This window comes from Hakea prostrata, chromosome 2, assembly GCF_041222555.1.
Source record: "Hakea prostrata isolate BN-2017 chromosome 2, UWA_Hpros_2, whole genome shotgun sequence".
Lineage (NCBI taxonomy): Eukaryota > Viridiplantae > Streptophyta > Magnoliopsida > Proteales > Proteaceae > Hakea > Hakea prostrata.
The window spans coordinates 4,614,397-4,631,676 of NC_142601.1; the positions used below are offsets into that span (position 1 = coordinate 4,614,397).

Here is a 17,280-nt window from a genome sequence, read left to right on the forward strand (position 1 = left end):
TGGGTCAAATATGGATGTAAAGATTTTTCGTATATATTAATGCATATAAGGCATTTACTTAGTTTGAATTGGGTAACCATTGGATTACTTAATGCCATGTGGCACAATCCTAGTAGGGAATAATAGGGAAAATAATTACAAAGGATGTGAATCCCATTTGGGTTCTAACCCTCGGATAATTAACTGTCACGTGTCACAATCCTATATAGGAATTATAGGGAATGTGAACCCACCCACCTTAAGAGAGTGCATTGTTGTACACTATAGACCATCTATAGACAATTTTTCTCCCATATGTGGCATAGAATCGTCCACTCTCTCTCCCCTCAATTAATGAAATAACTAAGGGTGTCAATCGGTACGGTACCAACTTTGAATACAAAAAACTAGAACCGTACTGTACCGAATTTACATGGTACGTTACATTTTCGGTATTTGTAAAAACGGTTTGGTACGGTTTTGGTATTAAATCAGTACTGGAAAAACAGTTTAAACACGGTATCTAGTGCGATACAATTTTAGTATGAACGAACCCATGCCACTTTTATTATTAATTCATTAAGATCCTAATAAAATTACGATCAAATAATCGATATAATATGATATTAACAAAGGAAAAAAACAAGTAATTCTAAGAATATAAATGAACGACGAAACAAAAAACTAGAATAGAGAATTAGGGATATGGTAAAGGTAAGGTCTTTAATTAAAAAATTATATTTATATTTATTAATTTAGTACGGTACTAATTCGGTATATACCGATTGTATAAGTACCTAAAACCAGAACCGTATCGAAGAAATTCGGTTTTGGTACTTACCGTATCAAATTTTGAATGGTATGATACGGTACGGTTTTAAATGGCGTAGATCAATATAGCTAAATGATTTCGGTAGACAATTAACACCTTTAGAAACCATCCATAAAAATTTAAAATTCATTTTTGTTAATTGAATCCAATGTACTTTAGGAAGCTAAACTCTTTTTTGGGGAACAGCATGGTTTGGATTGGGTGCAAAAAAAAGTGCTAGGTTGCTTTAAATTGTTGACCAAAACAATGTTTTAAAGACAGCCATTGGTTTCTTGACAAATCCATTTGCAGTCTCTCCTTGTTTCATTACAACCGATCATCAGTCAACAAAAGCCAACACCTTTTTCTCTTGTTTGGTTCGATTGATTTCTCAGAAGCAAAAACGTCTACGTTTTACAGGGTGGAATTCCAATTCCAAGTTTTCGCTGTCGTTGTCATTGTGTGATTTCTCTCCTGCTTAGAATGCTTTTGTAGGCTCTGCTAGCTAGCTGGTCAAGTTTTTGACAAGAAAGGGAATGGACTTCAAGAAGCTTGCTTGTTCAAGTTTAGGACCAAAAGGAAAAGTTGTTGTTGCCTTTTGTTTCTGGAATGTTGCAGATCAGGTGAGAAGCATCCAATGAGTGCTTTGAAAAGAAAAAAAAAATTAAAAATACAAAAGCTCATCAGTTCAATAGACAAAGAGGTCATTAGAGAAAAAGATGAGAGACAGACAGAACCAAAAGATTCCTCTCCAACACTCATTGAGTGGCTTGAATTAGTTGTTTGAAGATCTTAGTTTGGATGCATTTGTAATTCATGTAAAACAGTACAAAAGTTAGTAGAGAAGTATTTGATAAAGTTGTTATGTTTTGGGAATTTTCGCAAAATAAATTGAAATCTATGAAATTTTTTTATTTTTTTTCGAAACGCACGCTAGATTTAAGTAGACCTGTAACTGGATAGCCGAAATCCGCCACCGAATCCGCATTCGTATTCGTTTAAGGGCATCCGTATCCAAAAATTTTTTTACCGAAAAATATCTGTATCCGTCCGCTAAGCAACCGGATTCGGATTCGGATTTGGATAATTGTTTATCGGATCTCATAATATCCGAATATAGTAAAGTTTTTAACAAATTTTCTTTAAAAATAGATGATAATCGGATTCGGATACCGGTAATCGGAAATTATAAATTTATAATAAAAAATGTAAAAAAGTGACAATTATCAATCAATAATCGGATATTTTATCGGATCGGATTATTATCGGATATCCGATAAAGTTTCGGATTTGAATTCAAATGCCTTCTCTAAATTTTTGCAGGATTTGGATAGCTGATTTGCTAATCAGATTCGGATTCAAATAGCAGATTTGCTAATTGGATTCGGATTCGGATACTGGTGTATCCGAGCCGAATCCGGTCCTTTTCCATGCCTAAGTTTAAGTGGAACAATTTTAGATAATGATATTGATAAAAATTGGCATCCTAAACATAAAAATATTGCTAAAAGATTTCTCATGCTGTAATAGAACTTTTCCATTCGTTATTTCTTCAATCTCAACGATAGCATCTTCTCTATCTACAACAACCCACTTCTTACTCATCTCTTATATCTCTGGTGAAATCCTAGTAGGGATCTTTGCAGAAAAAATCTATATTCCTCATCTTTTCAATCTCCAGTTACTGAAATAAAACACCAAGTAATACTATTTTTGGTGTTTTGCTGAAGCAAAACACTTAGTTTGAATTATCAAATGATCCCTAAATTGCTGTGGCATGGATGGTTTTGGGCTCAATTACCCTGGGCCTAGGAGCCTGGCCAGGCTTGAAGTCTTGGGTTGAGCTCAAGCAGAAAAATGGCCCAAACAGGATCAAGAGGTGTTGGACTGAAACATACAGTTGGGCTGGGCTTGGGCTTGGGCTAAGTTAACAGACATTAGAGCCGGGTTGGGGTTTACGAAGCCCGACCCAGCCCGTGACACCGCTTTGATGTCAACAAGCCTACAAATAATGTTGTATATGATCTATAGTCCAAGGGTTAACTGATAAATTTGTACATATTATTTTGGATTAACCAACCAATTTAGTAGTCTTATATTGTTATTATTCATTTCCAAGGGTGTTCATTGTTATATAGTCTATAAGGATCAGCCCAACCCAACCTGGAGAGCCCGGTCAATGTTGGATTTTTCAAATTCTGAATTAAAGCCTGGTCGGGCCCAGGCCCACTTAAGAAGACCCAGGATTAGCCCAGATGATTTTTAGGTAAATTCACTTTTCTCCAAGCGCAACTTCAACTTCAACTACAACTACACGAAGCTTTCTGTTTTGTTTAAGTTTTTTACATTCCACCTATTTATTTTTTTTTTCTTTTTAGGAACTGCTGTCCATCCAATATTATAACCTAAATTACATGATATTATCCAACGGTGTAACGGGCCTTTGTTGGAAGCAGATACTCTAAAAACCTAAAGGTTTGGAACTCGAAGTGCAGGGAACCAAATCAAAGATATCTCTAACAAACCGCAGAAGCACACCAAATCTGTAACCAGAAAAATAGGCTTCGAACACCAGAAATCGAAAACTGAACGCTGATCTGAGAAGAAGAAGAACAGAGATCTAAGAAGCAGATCTGAGACCGATCGCTTCGCTTCAGTGATCGCTCGATCCCTCTCTCGCTTTGCTTCAGTGAGTCGGTGTTGCCTGAGGTGAAGAGGGAGACACAGCCGAAACAAGAGAAAGAAAAAAGAGAAAGAAAAAAAAAGGTAAAGGATAAACTGGAGCCTGACACGAACTGGAGCGGATAAAAATCCCAATCAGACAGTCCCATTCCGAAGGGTTTTTGGAAAGGAAGAACACGAATCTCTGATCCCCGCCGCCCTCTTCCAGGACTCAGAGTGCTCACTCTGCAATTCTTCTAGGGTTCTGAAATCAATCCAAGGCTTTGGAGCTTCAGATAATGGACAAAGCTGTTGAAAAAGAGAAATCGAGTAGAAAAAGCAGGGACGAAAGGGAGAGAAACAGGGATAAAGACAGAGATTACAGCAAAGATCATCATAGAGAATCCGATCGCCACCGTGATCATGATCGAGATGGAAGCCACAAACATAACAGTGACAGATACAAGGACGATAACAGTTACAAGGACAAGAATTCGGGTTCTCGGCGTTCCAAGGAGGATAAGCATCGAGATGGTGTTCGTCACCGATCGAGAGACTACGAGGAAGATAAGGTTAAAGAGAGGAGAGAAAAACGACGGTTCGGAGATAAGGTTTTTGATGATTCTAAGGATCTGAATGAGCGTAAGCGTTCGGTGGATGGAGAAACGAGAGATGTAGCCGAAAGTGATAGGGAGGAAAGAAGAGTGAGACGGAAGTTTGAGGATCGACCAAAAGAAGATGGCATGGCGGTTGTGGAGGAAGAGACAGAACCGGTTTTGGGTGTAAACTCTGTGAACAAGGAGCCTGTAGATGAGCGGGTGGATAATGCTCAGAGCACTGTCAGTACAAATGGAAGTGGTTCCATAGCCAATGTAAGTTTGTTTATCAATTTTAACTCTAGTCTTACTAATTTTGTTGTGTGATATTGATGTAGCCTCTATTTTTCCTTATTTTCCAATTCTTGAAATTTACAATGCAGCAACAACGTCTCATTCTTAAAATGAGCATATCCAGTCACGAGGTTACCACCAATGTGGAGTTTTGGGAGGGTTGTACCTACATAATCTTATATCTGCATCATAATGGCTGTTCCTAGACTTAAACCCCATACCCCTTGGTCCCAATAGAGCAACTTTTTCTTTGCGCCATGGCCAACCCTCTAACAACAATTCAGCCTTATCCCAACTAAGTGGATTCGGCTAAGGGATGCTTTCCCTTTAAAGAGCTTTATTTGAGGTCATACTTTATGCAAGGCCTAAGCACTCTATTTGGATTGGAAGTTTGGGACATAATAAACATGCCACTTCAAACGACAGGTCTGTGGATTTTCAAATAATGGAGCTACTGCCAAATCAGCTCTGATATGTTTATTGCTTACTTTATCCTTCATAGTTTTGCTGCTCAGCCATCTCAGCATCCTTACCTCTGCTACACTTAGGTGAGACTTTTAAATGCTAATAACTAATGTAGCCTCTTGGGGAATGAGGGCCAGTATACCAAGATCCTTGATGATCAGCAGACTAATTAAGGCTTACAAAACCCTGCAGATAAGGGATTCAGTGGCTGTTTAGGGCATGTGGGTTTCTCGGACAGGTGTACGGGGTTTGAATTAGGGTTATAGGTCTAGGGTTTTATAAACAAAACCCTGAATCAGTTTCAGATTTGGTTTTAGGGCTTCAAGGTTTTAGGGTTTTTAGAAGGTAAATAGGGCACGGACTGGGATTGAGTGTTAATGGGGGATTGGGGGTGTTGTGGATCTAGAAGGAAGGGTAATTCTGATGGAGGGTTTGAGAGAGATGGAATTTAGGGTTTCGGAGAAGAACAGTATGAAGTGTTACTTGCCAAGTCTAGGAGGCCTGGGATGGAGGATGAAGTAGTGGGGCAGATCAACAGCTCTGCTGAAGGAAAATTTCTTCAATCTGAAACCTTAAAAAGCTTTACTCGACACCTGAACATGCTGCAACAAACTTCTCATTCTCGAAAGTCTCTCTGAAACCTTAAAAGCTTTACTCGACACCTGATCATGCTGCAACAAGTTTTTCTTTCTCAAAAGTCTCTCTGTTACGTGCCCATGGCTTTATTTATACCCTTACATAACTACATAAGAAGTCCTAGTGAAATTAGGAAGAAACTGATTCCTATATCTGTTCTCAACATACTAATCCAAATTCAAATAGGGCTCTTATAACTAAACTTAGAAGGTCTCCTTATCATATCCTAGACTGACTCAAACATTACTTAACTAAAATAAAACATGAATAAGACTATTCTGCCCTTATAATTTAAGTTGGGCAGAATTTACATGATTAGAGCAATTAAACTAAGATAATAACCTATTTTTGTACTTGATGTAAACACTAAAGTTATTGGCCCATAGAATAGGCCTATGACCACATAAACATGTAAAACAAAGGCCAGGGCTCATATCTATCAACCCTAAGTTGATTTCAAAGGGAAGTTGGCGAAACTGGTGTCGAACCTGCATCAGTGCCTCAAATTTTGTTCTATACTTCATGGTAGGTCATATGATTGTACAGTAGAAGTTTCCTTTTTGTTTGAAAAGAATATGCCTAACCTGCAACACTCTAAAGACACATTTTTCACTTTATCCACCATATCTGCTGCTAATTTTATGGCTTTTGAATTATTTTACAGGACTTAAAATAATAGAGAATCATAGGTTTGTGCTTTTTTCTCTGTTCCTTCTTCATAGTTTAGTTCTTGAGTTATATACTGAATCTTTTAGCCTGTGGATTCATTAGCTTTTTAGCTATAACTGAAGCTGTAATTGGTCATTGGTGGAAAGATTTCTTATTAAGATGACTTGAGGAGGAATTTGAAGAATTTTAAAAATAGAAGAGATGAAGCTAATTTGTTCTGCATTTTCTCTGGTTAGAAGTTTGACATGTCTGCCTTTTGTACATGTAAAGGGAGCATTACTTTTTTTGAGATTCAGTTTTCTTATTCTTATATGTGACTAGTTTCTCGGACCATTGTTGGCTTTATGTCTCTAAAGTGTAGCTTTGATCGGGTTGGAAACGTAAAAGCCACATGTTGGGAAGTGCTAGTTGAGCACCTTTCTAACTAGATTAGAAAAGAAAAGAGGATATAGATCTCTTACCTTTTGAGATCAATAGACAAAGCAATTGTTTTGTGCCAGGACACCCGTCGAGTTAAGTAAGAAAATCCGTTGTGCGATGTGGGTGGAATTGGTGGACTTAGAAAATCCACATGGTGCAGCAGCTACCAAATTACTTCTTGAGATATCTCTGTACATTTTTTGTAATTGCATTTATTGAAAATAAGACCCTAGAATAGAGAACTAAATTGAACTGCGATTTTATTTTGCCTCCTGGGTGGTATTATTCATATTTGTTATTGTTTCCTTGGGTGGCAGTTATATACTGGAAAAATAATAGAAAAAAACAAAGTGAATTTGGATTAATATATTCTCTGAAGAGGGAGAATTCTAGTATGTCGGTTATTTGCATATGCTGGGGCACAATTTGCTCAATAATTTATGTCTGACCTTTATCAGACCCTGCCAAATGTGGGAGCCTTGTGCACTACTACCGGATTTTTATTTTCCATCATGGTATCTGAACTGTCTCCCTTCCCTAATAATAAATAAATAAAATTGTGCGGTCAGTAAGCTAAATGATTCATTATAAGCTGGTGGCAAGATTTTGCCCTCGAGTTGGAAAAATCAAATGCATGGAAGTGAGGAAATGCTCTACATACTGCTGACCCCAATACTCTAGTTTTGATTTTTATTTGGTAACTGTAAAGTAGTATTTACTATGCACAAATACACAGTGAAAGAGAAAAAAGAATAAAAAGAAAAGGAGGGAGCGACATCTCACGGAGGACTTTATTCAAATGATAAGAAGTGTAAATTCAAGCTACAACCACACGAGCTGTTATGAAAAGCATCTGCTTTATTTCAGTTGACTCTTGCACTCTCAAGGATGGGTGTAGTTCCTAAAAGAAATATAAAATGGAAGAGAATAGAAGCATATAAAAATAACTTAGATGTTACCTACGGTTTAATAAGTGTTACAATCAAAATAGTAAGAAGAGCATCATCTACCTTCATATCAGAAAAGCAATCTCTACATTCCTTTGTCTTCACAAAAAAGGTGGAATAAAAAATGATAATTCACCTAGAGCTTAGAGAAAGTGACAACTAGCAAAACTCAAGTGCTACTACCATGGGAGCAGAAAAGAAGAGCAACATATGAACAAAGGCTGTGGCAATACAATGCCATGCATTGCCTCAGCTTGGCAGGATGGGCGACTTGAATACTATCTACCTGTTTTGTCATCCTCCCTACCTTCATCTAGTCACAAAAGTTCTTTGGGGTTTAATGACTATGGAGAGCAATGAAAATCAAATCACTGAAAGGGGAGTAGTTTTGCCGCCATTCCTCCCTTATCACTTTTTGAATTTCAAAATTTAAATCCTTCCACAGACTAAAACTCTGTGGTAAGTTGGCCATTCCTTTCTTGGAATACCTTGGAATTGCATTAATGATGTTGCTGGAAAGATAACTGTAGATTTTAAAACAGGACAACATCATACCAGGACCAGTCATGACATCCAAAAATAGTCCTCAAATTGCAGAGATCGATGATGACCCCTACAATGAAGATGCGTGGTGCTCTTGAATTTGGGCATTTAGAATAGGAAGACTGCATTTGAGGCTTGAGAGTTGAGATGTGCCTATGGTAACAATGTTTCTGATTTATAGGTTCTCAAGATCTGAAACATCTTGACTTCATATGGTAGACACAATTAGAAAGGTAGCTGTCAATTATGAATGGAAAATTTTAGTACGTATTTCAGTACATTGTAGACATTTGTTGCCAGGTTCTTGGTGAAACATTTATAGCATGCTCTTAGGGCACATGTTTTTATCCATTTTAGGGTGTTTGTTGAAATTCTGGTTGCTGTTTTGTAAAACCAGAAGGGAAGTAATACCCTAGGAGTTTTTCGAAAGCTTCATATTAGAACTTGCGGTAGGGTTGTTGGGACAAGGCTTGATGCAGGATAACTAGGTTTTCAGACCAAAGCCCAGATGAAACTGGTCTGACCTGGTTTTTGGTCCTGTAAGGGTTTGTAGTACTTCAGTAATTCTTTCTCATTGTTTGAGTTGGATGCGTAGGAATAGGAGATAGAGAGATATAGTTTGACTGGAATGTAGTTTTAGTTTTAGAGTCTAGTTAGAAACCTGTCTTTTCCTTCTTATATATTTTCATGCACCCAACAGAACAGACAGATTCGAAAAGACGTTAATGTTTGGGTTGCTCAACATGAGTGTGTGATTCTGAGACTCCTTTTTCCTTGGTAACTCTAATCTCAAATCCCTTTCTGCATTCTGGCCTCCACATTTGGCAGCAGAGCCTAACGACTCCATCAGTCGTATCTCTTTCTCTCTCTTCCCATTCTTGTTAGTCCTCTCTTCATCATCTCCCTTTTTTGGAGGTCTTCAGCAGCAGCTGAAGACATTATATTCTTCTTGACTGGCTTCATCCGGTGCTCTTTGCATGTCTTCCCTTGAGAAGAAAACCTTGAGACGCATACTCAAGTTGGATTTTTCAAAACCTGAGTGGGCTTTCCAGTTGTTCCTCTATTTCCAAAAAGCTCTTTGACTATAAGTTCTACTGGGAAAAACACTTAATTAGATACTTAACCCAATTCAGATCTATTTGAATCAAAATTTGGTGTTTGATGGCCCTTCTGAATTTTGTAGTTACTTCAGCATGATACAATCAATAAATGAACTTCAATAGTTACTGCTATCTCTCAGCTCAAACAGAATAGGACATATATGGATAAATTGCTGTCTTCTGGCAACTGTAATATATCATTTAAACTTTGAAGTTATTGGGAGGCCATTAACTGATAATTTATGGATGAATCATTTCATTGTGCTTTGGTAAGACATTTTCTATTGTTGTTTTAGCAAATATCCTGCATTGCAACTATTGTGCAGTACTCTTACCTCTCTTCCTCCACCCAAAAACCTGCATTGTTTTTCTTCTTCTGGATGAGCTGAATACTATGTCCTACTAGGAATGGATCTTGGATGGATTTCACTTATATATGTTTCATGTTGTTACAGGGTGCTGCTCTGGAATCATTTAACGTGGCATCAAAAGTAGTGCCTGAGACTTCTGCACCCAGTCAGCCCTCTCCTATCAAGGTATCTTCAATTTCCACCACCAATGAAAATAAGGGAGTTAGTGTTACCAGATCTCATGAGGTTCCTGGAAAATCCAGTACAGATGGGACAACTTCAGCTGCTGGCAGGAATGGAAGTTTGTCTCTTGATGCTTTAGCGAAAGCTAAGAAAGCTTTACAGATGCAAAAGGAATTGTCAGAGAAGCTGAAAAAGATTCCATTGGTAAGTTCAGTAGTAAAGCTTACTTGTATATTTCAGTATTATAACAATTTTTACTAATCCTGTAGTTTTAATAAAAATCTCTGCTTCATTCTGTAATCCTAGTTAGCAAGTATTTTTTTTTTGTTTATATAGTTGAACAAGGGAGCAGGCTCAGATGGTAGTAGCATTCAGCTTGGATCAACAGACAAGGAGGGAGCTAAATATCAGCTAGCAAGTGCAGCTAGGCAGCAAGGAGCCGTCCCACCTTCTACTGCTACCATTTCGCAGGCAAAATCAAGCATAACAAATGTACCTACTGCAGCTACAGCTTCTGTGAAACCCTCCACCTCTGGCATGACTGCTCTTCCTGGGCTTACAACCCAAGCTAACCTGGATGCTGTAAAACGAGCACAAGAACTGGCCGCAAAGATGGGTTTTCACCAGGACCCAGAATTTGCGCCTCTCATAAACATGTTTCCAGGGAGCACGGCAACTGAGGTTGCTGTCCAGCAGAAGCCATCTAAAGCCCCTGTTCTGCGTTTGGATGCACTTGGCAGAGAGATAGATGAACATGGAAATGTGATCAATATGTCTAAACCAACAAATCTCAGCACATTAAAGGTTAGATCATCATTTCCCTGTTATTCTGTTGGCCTTTGTAAATTATATTTTAATATTTCTATTCATTACTGTACTTACTAAGTATGTGTATGTAATTCATTAGGTCAACATCAACAAGCAGAAAAAGGAAGCTTTTCAGATTCTTAAGCCTGAGCTGGATGTTGATCCAGATTTGAATCCTCATTTCGACCCAGGAATGGGTATCAATAAAACCAAGCTGTTGCGACCCAAGAGAATGAATTTTCAGTTTGTAGAGGAAGGCAAATGGGCAAAGCAGGCAGAAATAATCAGATTCAAGGTATTGACTGTTTCAGGATGCTAATGTGGCTTATCGTCTCTTTATCTGTTTCTTTGCTCGATAATATCTCTACCTTATGTGGTTTTATTGTGGTTTTCAGAGTCAATTTGGAGAAGCTCAGGCTAAAGAGTTGAAGACAAAACAAGCACAACTTGCAAAGGCAAAGGCAGAGCCCGATATCAATCCAAATTTGATAGAGCTGTCTGAGAGAGTTGTCAAAAAAGAAAAACCGAAAGACCCAATTCCAGAAACTGAGTGGTGGTAAGTTGATCTTGTATTTGTTTGCTTGGCAAGGTTACTTTCTATTTCTTGGTCAGTTTGCTTTCAACCATCCGATACTTAGATACAATTTATGAACTTTGACTTGCTCACTTGCTATTTACCTAATATTGTGTATGGATTAACCAGGGATGTACCAATTTTGGTTTCTGGAACCTATGGCAACTTAAATGAAGGTAACATCACTGGAGGTGAACTTAAAATGGACAAGTTTACAATTTACGTTGAACATCCTCTTCCTATTGAGCCCCCTGCAGAACCTGCTCCACCACCTCCACAGCCTCTGAAGCTTACCAAGAAGGAGCAGAAGAAATTGCGCACACAGAGGCGCTTAGCGAAGGAAAAAGATAGGCAAGAAATGATAAGGCAAGGTTTGTTAGAACCCCCAAAGCCCAAGGTGAAGATGAGCAACCTCATGAAAGTTCTTGGTTCGGAAGCAACACAAGATCCCACCAAGCTTGAAATGGAAATACGTAGTGCGGCTGCTGAGCGTGAACAAGCCCATGTTGACAGGAACATTGCAAGGAAACTCACACCAGCAGAGCGCCGTGAGAAGAAGGAGAGGAAGCTCTTTGAGGATGCAAATACAGTGGAGACCCTTGTGTCAGTTTATCGTATCAATGATCTTTCACATCCACAGACCCGCTTTAAGGTTGATGTCAATGCCCAGGAGAATCGCTTGACAGGCTGTGCTGTCATATCAGATGGCATTAGTGTTGTGGTTGTGGAAGGTGGTAGTAAACCTATCAAGAGGTATGGAAAGTTGATGCTCAGGCGCATCAATTGGGCTGCGTCAGTGGGGAATGAAGAAGATGAAGAAGATGAAGACGAGGACAAACCTGTTAATAAGTGTGATTTAGTGTGGCAAGGCAGTGTTGCTAAACCAGGCTTCAACAAGTTTCTTGTTCACCAGTGCAGGACAGAAGCTGCTGCCAGGAAAGTGTTCTCTGATGCTGGGGTTGGTCACTATTGGGATCTGGCTCTTAACTATACGGGTGACTAAATATATATGAACAAATGGATGATTGTGGTCTTGGAATCAGAACTTGTTTCATATGGTGAGTGCTTATTGCTATTCCCCTTCTTGTTTTGTAGCATTGGTGTGGCCTTCTTGCTATTCCCCTTCTTGTTTTGCTTAATAAAATATTCATCATTCACTGAATTTGCATGCAAGAGTCTTTCTCAGGGTGTGGGAAGATGCAGAGTTCATAGTCTACCAATTCTTCACCGCATTTCTCATGTATTTTTAGCATCTTCAATGTAGGTCACGAGCTTGTTTTATGCCTTCTATTTAAGCACAAAGGGCTAACTCCAGGGTTTCTAACTAGGAAAGTGGGCGAGTCTGCAGAGAGATGTTGGAAACTGATGGCTGCACTGCAAAACATTCTCGCTGAGATTGCATTATCACCGGCAACTGGTGGATCTTCGAACCTTTCTCCTGAAGGTGGGAATTGCTTGATACACAGGAAGGAGCCCTTCCAAGCAAGTATGTACTGCTTGATTTTTGTTACCATATTCATATATTCTGCCACCAATCATTTCAAGGAATTTAGTGCGACCAACTCAGCATCATTTGGTGACTTAGTTAAGATCAATATTACCAAAACTCTCTTCCTTTTTTACTTGGTTAGCACTTTTATGGATTTCATGGTGGAAGGATTGTATGGTTCTATTACCCAGTATTGGATCTGTGCTGGTTAACTGAAAAACCAGTGCGATTTAACTATGGTATTGGTAGAATTGTTCTTGATGTTCCTACAAAATGGGTTCTGTCCATCCATTTTACCTCTTGTAGTCGTAGATAATGATGTCTTCCTCTTGCAAAATTATGACATATCATCTGTACCGGGCAATATTGATAATTTCTGTTTTGCTCGACTTCGTATGCTGGTTTGCTGTCCTTCAAAAGGTTTCATGTTCTTGGAAATTTAATTTACAGATCAGTGAGCATTGAATTATTTTTCGAACAAAAACAAACAACACTGCCTGAACGATGGAAAACAGAGTAACATAAATGAAGTCGTAACGATTAGTTGTTATTTTGGTGAAATGAAGAGTTAGTTGTTAACCTCCAGAGGTCAACCCTTTCAAGTTAAGTCGGGGCAAAGCTTCAACTTGGATTTAAATTATAAGTAACTGTTCTTCTGATGATGTAGTGTAGGTGCACATAAGCTGGTTTGGGTATATACCTCAGTTTTAAAAATGAAAAAAAAAATTAATTGTTTAGTGTATATTTATTAATTCCTATATTCTTGTAATTTTTTGGATTTAGCTCTTCCTTATAGTGTGTTTCCCTTAAAAAAATTAAGAAGGTTACATTTAACATATATTTTTTTGTTTGAAAATGTTTTATGTTTCATACCCCCATATGTAGCAGAAATATTCTTTTATTGAGTCATAAAATGTGTAGAAGCATTCCAAATTTTCAGTATTTAAGTTCTAACCTTTCCTACAATACGTTTAATTAGTTCATATTAATCTTTTATTATTATTATTTTTTAAATCTTTACTAAATGCCATAAGTATCAAACATTAGGGGATTGGTTCAGCTAATTAAGACTAATACCTCATAGTATGAGGTCAAGAGTCTCAATTTTCGTAGGATCAAGGGCGAAACCCTTCGTATATTAAATCATGCATAAAGTTATTCTCTAAAGATGTAGTTAAGATGTGCATAATTTGGTCCCGATCAATCTTAATTTTGAGTATATATATATATATATAAAACTCTGACCTCCTATGTGGAAGCGTTGGGCTTTGCCAACTGAGCCACCCCTCGGGGTTACCTCCTTATTAGTTGAAGCTTTGAAATGCCCATTTAAAGTCTCATTTGCCTTAATCATCCAAAAAAAAAAAAGGTCTCATTCGTAGAAATTGGGCAAGAAAGATGCAAAAACTATGCAAAGTCTTAGCTCATTTGTAGCGTGGTGGTTATGGAAAGAAATGATCGCATTATGAGAGAAAATATTTGGAAACTCTAAGAAGTAATTGAGAACGCAGTCTATTCTATGGAAGAGTTTTGGGCTAATCAGAAAATGATCAATACCAACTTTAGTTAGAGGGGTTGTTTTTGAAGATAACAATCGGCTGCATTGATAACCTCCCCCAAATGGTTTTGTGAAAGTAAATACCGATGCATCATGGGTTGAGAAAACAAAGAAAGATTATGTTGGCATTATTATTAGAGATGTCAAAGGTAAACCCTTGAGTGCTTCATCGTTACTTGGGCATTATAATTCCGTTGAAGAAGGAGAAATTATTGTTTTTAGAGCAAGTTTATTGGAGAATGTAATACCAGATCTCTTAGGTAGGACTTTTGGTTTCGGGCCCGAAAGGAGGCCGATTTCCACTGAGTGTTTGGTGGCATTATGTTTACCCACGCCCGCTTTAAATAAGATTGTTGTTTACTTAACCAAAAAAAAAAAAAAAAAAATGATAACCACTTCCTAAACATATTCCTAATCACGTTACTCTCATTGCAAATTTAAATACAAGATCAAAGCCAAGGATGCTTGCATTATAAGTTGCATGAGTTAATCATTTAGTTATTTATTATTATTTTCTAAATTTTCTATTAAACTTGGATAAGATATATGTACGAAAAAAAACAAACAAACATGTTTGCACTTAAAGATATAATATCATCTCATTCTGGGTGATATCTTTGATTAAGACAGAGAATGGTTACATAATCAGATCAAATGTGAAACCCAGGAAGGATGAACACCCTAGATCTTGACCTTCTAATCGGAACTCCATTTGGCCATCCACCCAAGAACAACCCTTGTTTGACTTTAACCCAGGGATTTCAAAATGAGGAATCGGTCAACCCAGAAAGTTCCCTTAAGAAATCTTAGATGTATTGTAAAAATTGAATATAGTTGTCTAACAGGATTGTTGATACAGTGACTTGCCCTCTGTAATCCCATCAGTTGCAGAGATACCCATCAAGCAAAGACTAGACTACACAAAAGCAAAAGAAAACTGATCGATTTGTTCTGTTACATTAAAGATTTTCCTAGAAACTTTCCTTTTTCTAAGTTTTGCTGGTTAAGAGCAGTAAAGAGAACAGACACAGGCAACAGAACACAGCAAATAAGTAACAATCTTCATTTCTTTTCAGGAATCTACTACTTACAACTTAAAACCCATTATAGACATCTATGCTAAGCTCAGAATCCAACTCACAGAGACACACAAATCCTTCCCTTTCCAACCATCTAAGTTCTAAACTCTAAGATTCAAATGCTTAAGTAGAATAACTGATGAACAGAACAATATTATTAAGGCCCAGAAAGATAGCCAAGAAAGAATGAGACATGATATCAATTTGAGAGAACTCGACCCTGTAAACCAGCAATACAAATCTCTTTGAAAACCAATGTAATGAACTGTTTAAACTATCAATGATCAGAAACATCGACGCTGGTGGTGCAGGACAGTAATCTGTGAAAAATCCTGAACAGTGCAGCACGAGACATCGTCTTCAATTTCCTCCATACCACACACCTCTTCCCATTTCTTCCCTTATTTTTCTTGTTCTGGTTCCTCTGTTTCTTGTGAGCGACCTTTTGTTTCCCTCCCCCAAAAAACTTGACAGTTCTTACTGGAACTGTCTCTTTCCTGGAGAAGGTATAACTCCTCAGATACATCTGCCTACATGATATGCTATTCACCACTATTGGGTTTCCAAGACTTACTCCCCTGTTGTTGTTGTTGCTGCTGCTGCTCCCATTTGAGTTAGAGCTCACTGATCTCACGAACTCTGCATCTGACTCAGGCCACTTGTAGAGGTTTCTGTAAGTTGCTCGAACAGGGAGACGAGCATCATCCACGCAGCTTGATATGCAGACAGAATTCATTCTTCCTTTCTTGGCCTGTGTGATGGGTTTCTGAGGCTCTAAATCCCCTGGAACGAGGCTTAAATTGCAAGAAAAGATAGAGAGGATTTCTTCTCTTAGTGGGTTATCTATGTGGTTTTGGGTGATGTTTATGAGTAATAGAGTTGAATGATTTGGTATCATTAGACTTAGCCATGACAAGTCTTCTTGTTTCTCTTTTGGGTTTTCTGCAAATGTGCTGTTAGGTGAGGGAAGATGAAGCAAACGCGCTCAGAGAAAAATCGCTGCCGAGTCTCCTAAGCAAGAGAGATTTCATTTATTTAAAGCAAAACAGATTGATATGCCAAAAGGTTAAAAAACAGAGCACTAGTTGCCAAAAGATATTGCCTTGATCCGATCATCATCACTTTCTTTATGTTTTAAAGTGATTCTTTACCTGAAAATGTATTAGTGATTGTCTGCTCTGTCCAGCCACAAATTTTCTTTATAGAGCCGTGAAATAACTTCCTCCCACCTCTTTTTTTAACATAAATCGTGGATTTCCACGTGTCCACTGAGCGGTGAAGATTTACGAGTTCGTTTTTTCATCATACATTTTGTGTCAGACCTATGAAGGATTCTATAGGGTCTCTATCCCAGAATTATTCTATTGCATTTAGACGTAGGCCCCACATAAAATATGTGGTGAAGAAATGTCTGAGAAGCACCTCGACAATGAGATGATCCAGACTCAAATATCCAACCTTAAGCGGTGAATGAATTGAGATTATAGGTAGCGGAGAACGCTACCTTTACCTGTTCCACCAAATATTAGGAAGACCTGTCTCTAATCCACCATATAATATTGTTGAATAGTATAGCGAAAACCCTAGACCACAAGATGCTTAGTTAGGTCATGATGCTGCAGAGGACTAAGGGGGCCAATTTACCACAAGATAGTTGGGGGTCACAGAATTAAATGGATTTTCATATTAAGGCTTATTTCCTCCATGAAAACATACATGCAAAGGTTGTCAACTTTTCTTTTTCTGTAGAAGCTAAGGTTGTTAATTTGAAACTTAAATCAACATCAACTAGTTAATATCGAACTACATTGAGTAACAAATAGTGTTATGGTATGCATGAACATAAGCTAATAGGCATGTCAATACATTGAGATCAAAACCTTGAATTCTCTAGTCAAAAGTTACAAGTTGCTCATCAGGTTAGTTTGATTCAGAGCTTGAGAAATTGTAATGTTTTAGAATCCCCTTATTTATCTAGTGCAAATCTTGGTTGGGCAAAGTATTGTATTTTTTATATTTATATTGAAGGGTTTTTTACGTTAAAAATTTTTGATATATTTTTTTAATGATTATACTTTTTTTGCTTTGCTTTCCTATTTTGGTATACTGCCTTTGTTTT

The 17,280-nt window shown here is 37.8% G+C and overlaps 2 protein-coding genes across 4 annotated transcripts; one reads left to right on the forward strand and one right to left on the reverse strand.

Annotated features, from left to right (window-relative positions):
* The first annotated feature begins 3,212 nt into the window (after positions 1–3,212).
* On the forward strand, positions 3,213–13,235 carry LOC149023371 (protein RDM16-like). 3 transcript variants are annotated; one of them, XM_089143923.1, is made up of 7 exons: positions 3,213–4,323; positions 9,577–9,858; positions 9,991–10,458; positions 10,562–10,756; positions 10,857–11,017; positions 11,165–12,093; positions 12,286–13,235. In XM_089143923.1, the coding sequence occupies exons 1-6, from the start codon at positions 3,751–3,753 to the stop codon at positions 12,036–12,038; spliced, it is 2,553 nt and encodes an 850-aa protein (XP_089000049.1). In that variant the 5' UTR covers positions 3,213–3,750; the 3' UTR covers positions 12,039–12,093; positions 12,286–13,235. The 3 variants fall into 3 exon arrangements, with proteins under 3 accessions (XP_089000049.1, XP_089000050.1, XP_089000048.1); XM_089143924.1 differs by having other exon boundaries at positions 12,364–13,228; XM_089143922.1 differs by having other exon boundaries at positions 12,300–13,227.
* Positions 13,236–15,438: 2,203 nt separating this feature from the next.
* LOC149023372 (uncharacterized) lies at positions 15,439–15,897 on the reverse strand. Its single transcript, XM_089142745.1, has one exon. It carries the CDS (start codon positions 15,895–15,897, stop codon positions 15,439–15,441), a length of 459 nt encoding a protein of 152 aa, XP_088998871.1.
* Between the last annotated feature and the right edge of the window lie 1,383 nt (positions 15,898–17,280).